The following is a 2500-nucleotide window of genomic DNA, read 5'->3' as shown; positions in this document are numbered from 1 at the left end:
GGACCGCTAGCTCACGGGAGAACTCCTGGGAGAGAGCACACACACACACACACACTTAAGAACACACAATAACAAAATAACGCACACATAGAAACACAGCAATAACATAACACACATAGGAACGCATAAAATAATAATAATATAATGGAACGATGGCCAACGTGTCATACGCCATAACACAGATGCTAGCGTGTCATACGCCATAACACAGATGCTAACATGTCATACGCCATAAGACAGATGCTAGCGGTAGCCAACGTGTCATAACACAGATGCTAACGTGTCATACGCCATAAGACAGATGCTAGCGTGTCATACGCCATAACACAGATGCTAACGTGTCATACGCCATAACACAGATGCTAGCGTGTCATACGCCATAACACAGATGCTAGCGTGTCAAACGCCATAACACAGATGCTAGCGTGTCATACGCCATAACACAGATGCTAACGTGTCATACGCCATAACACAGATGCTAGCGTGTCATACGCCATAACACAGATGCTAGCGTGTCATACGCCATAACACAGATGCTAGCGTGTCATACGCCATAACACAGATGCTAGCGTGTCATACGCCATAACACAGATGCTAGCGTGTCATACGCCATAAGACAGATGCTAACATGTCATACGCCATAACACAGATGCTAGCGTGTCATACGCCATAACACAGATGCTAGCGTGTCATACGCCATAAGACAGATGCTAACATGTCATACGCCATAACACAGATGCTAGCGTGTCATACGCCATAACACAGATGCTAGCGTGTCATACGCCATAAGACAGATGCTAACGTGTCATACGCCATAAGACAGATGCTAGCGTGTCATACGCCATAACACAGATGCTAGCGTGTCATACGCCATAACACAGATGCTAGCGTGTCATACGCCATAAGACAGATGCTAACATGTCATACGCCATAACACAGATGCTAGCGTGTCATACGCCATAAGACAGATGCTAACGTGTCATACGCCATAACACAGATGCTAGAGGTAGCCAACGAGTCATAACACAGATGCTAGCGTGTCATACGCCATAAGACAGATGCTAACGTGTCATACGCCATAGGACAGATGCTAGCGACAGGTGCTAGCAGCCACTGGTTTTAGCCTCCTTGCTAAAGCTCCCACCTTCTAAGGCTGCGGGTTCTATCACACAACACAGGTGACAGTATCAGACATGTTCCGTGTTTCATGTTCCGTGTTTCATGTTCCGTGTTCCGTGTTCCGTGTTCCGTGCGTTATCAGTAGCGTCTCACCTGGAACTGCTGCAGGAGGAGGAAGGCGTGCCCAGGGTCCTCCTCGCCCAAGGTCATGTGACTTCTCCAGGTGTCCAGACGCACTCTGGCCCCGCCCATCCACTCCGCCAGCACCACAGAGTCACCGTGAAACCTGAGGAGGAAAGAACAGAACACACCCCTCTTCATTCTCTCCTTCTCTCTATCCCCTCTTCATTCTCTCTCTTTCTCTCTCTTCATTCTCTCCTTCTCTCTCTCTTTCTCTCTCTTCATTCTCTCCTTCTCTCTATCCCCTCTTCATTCTCTCTCTTTCTCTCTCTATGTTCTCTCCTTCTCTCTCTCTTTCTCTCTCTTCATTCTCTCCTTCTCTCTATCCCCTCTTCATTCTCTCACTTTCTCTCTCTTCATTCTCTCTTTCAATTCAATTTAAATTCAAAAGGCATGACTGCATACAATACAACATTGCCAAAGCATGTTTACATAAAATGTATAATCGCAATTAACATAAAGTTTTCCTCAGTTTTTTATCAGACACTGTGGTCAGGTAGTTTGCCACGGTGTACTGTCTGTTTAGTGATAAATATGTTCTAATTTGTTCTGGGATTTTGTTAATTTTGCCCAGTGATCTCTATATTTTTCTTTTTCTTTCATAATGATTTGGTTGGGTCTGATTATCTGAGATCTTGAGTTTTGAGGCTGAGGTCGTCGTTGTGTAATGACCTGGGTGGGTGATGGTTCACCCAGCCTCAGGACAAGTAAGCAGAGGGGACTCCTTTGTGGGTTCAACTCCTGGCAGCATAGGGCTTTGTAGGAAAAGGAGAGTGGGTCACTTGTTTTAATAGGATTCCAGAAATTTAGGGCTCGTTTTTGGATCTTTAATATTAGAGGGTATTGGCCTAATTCAGCTCTACATGCAGAGTTGGGAGCTTTTCTCTGCACTTGGAGGATACTCTTGCAGAACTGTGTATGTAGTATTTCAATTGGGTGTTTGTCCCATTTTGTCCAATCCTGTTGAATTTGTGTACCCCACACTTCGCTGCCATATAATGCAATTGGTTTCGATGATAGATTGGAAAATGTTGAGCCATGTTGTTATTGGTAGTTTAATTTGAATAGATTTTTTGATGGCATAGAAAGCCCTTTTTGCTTTGTCTCTCAATTAATTCACAGCCAAGTTTGTTGTTTGTTGAATGGGGTTGTTTCCAATTGTGAAAATAGTGTTGCCTCTCTGTTGCCTGGACCTCTTTCT

At 44.6% G+C, this 2500-nt stretch overlaps 1 protein-coding gene across 1 annotated transcript in view; it reads right to left on the bottom strand.

Annotated features, from left to right (window-relative positions):
• LOC105891072 (nesprin-2-like) overlaps positions 1-2500 on the bottom strand; it is a 34047-nt gene that overhangs the window by 3823 nt on the left and 27724 nt on the right. Inside the window, exons 11-12 of the mRNA XM_031580378.1 lie at positions 1273-1405; positions 1-25 (exon numbers count right to left, since the gene is read on the bottom strand). The exon at positions 1-25 is cut by the window's left edge and continues 380 nt beyond it. Coding sequence (XP_031436238.1) covers positions 1-25; positions 1273-1405 — 158 coding nt within the window. The remainder of the gene's footprint in view (positions 26-1272; positions 1406-2500) is intronic.

This window comes from Clupea harengus, chromosome 14 (assembly GCF_900700415.2).
Source record: "Clupea harengus chromosome 14, Ch_v2.0.2, whole genome shotgun sequence".
Classification (NCBI taxonomy): Eukaryota; Metazoa; Chordata; class Actinopteri; order Clupeiformes; family Clupeidae; genus Clupea; species Clupea harengus.
This window is presented reverse-complemented; position numbering and strand designations above follow the sequence as displayed.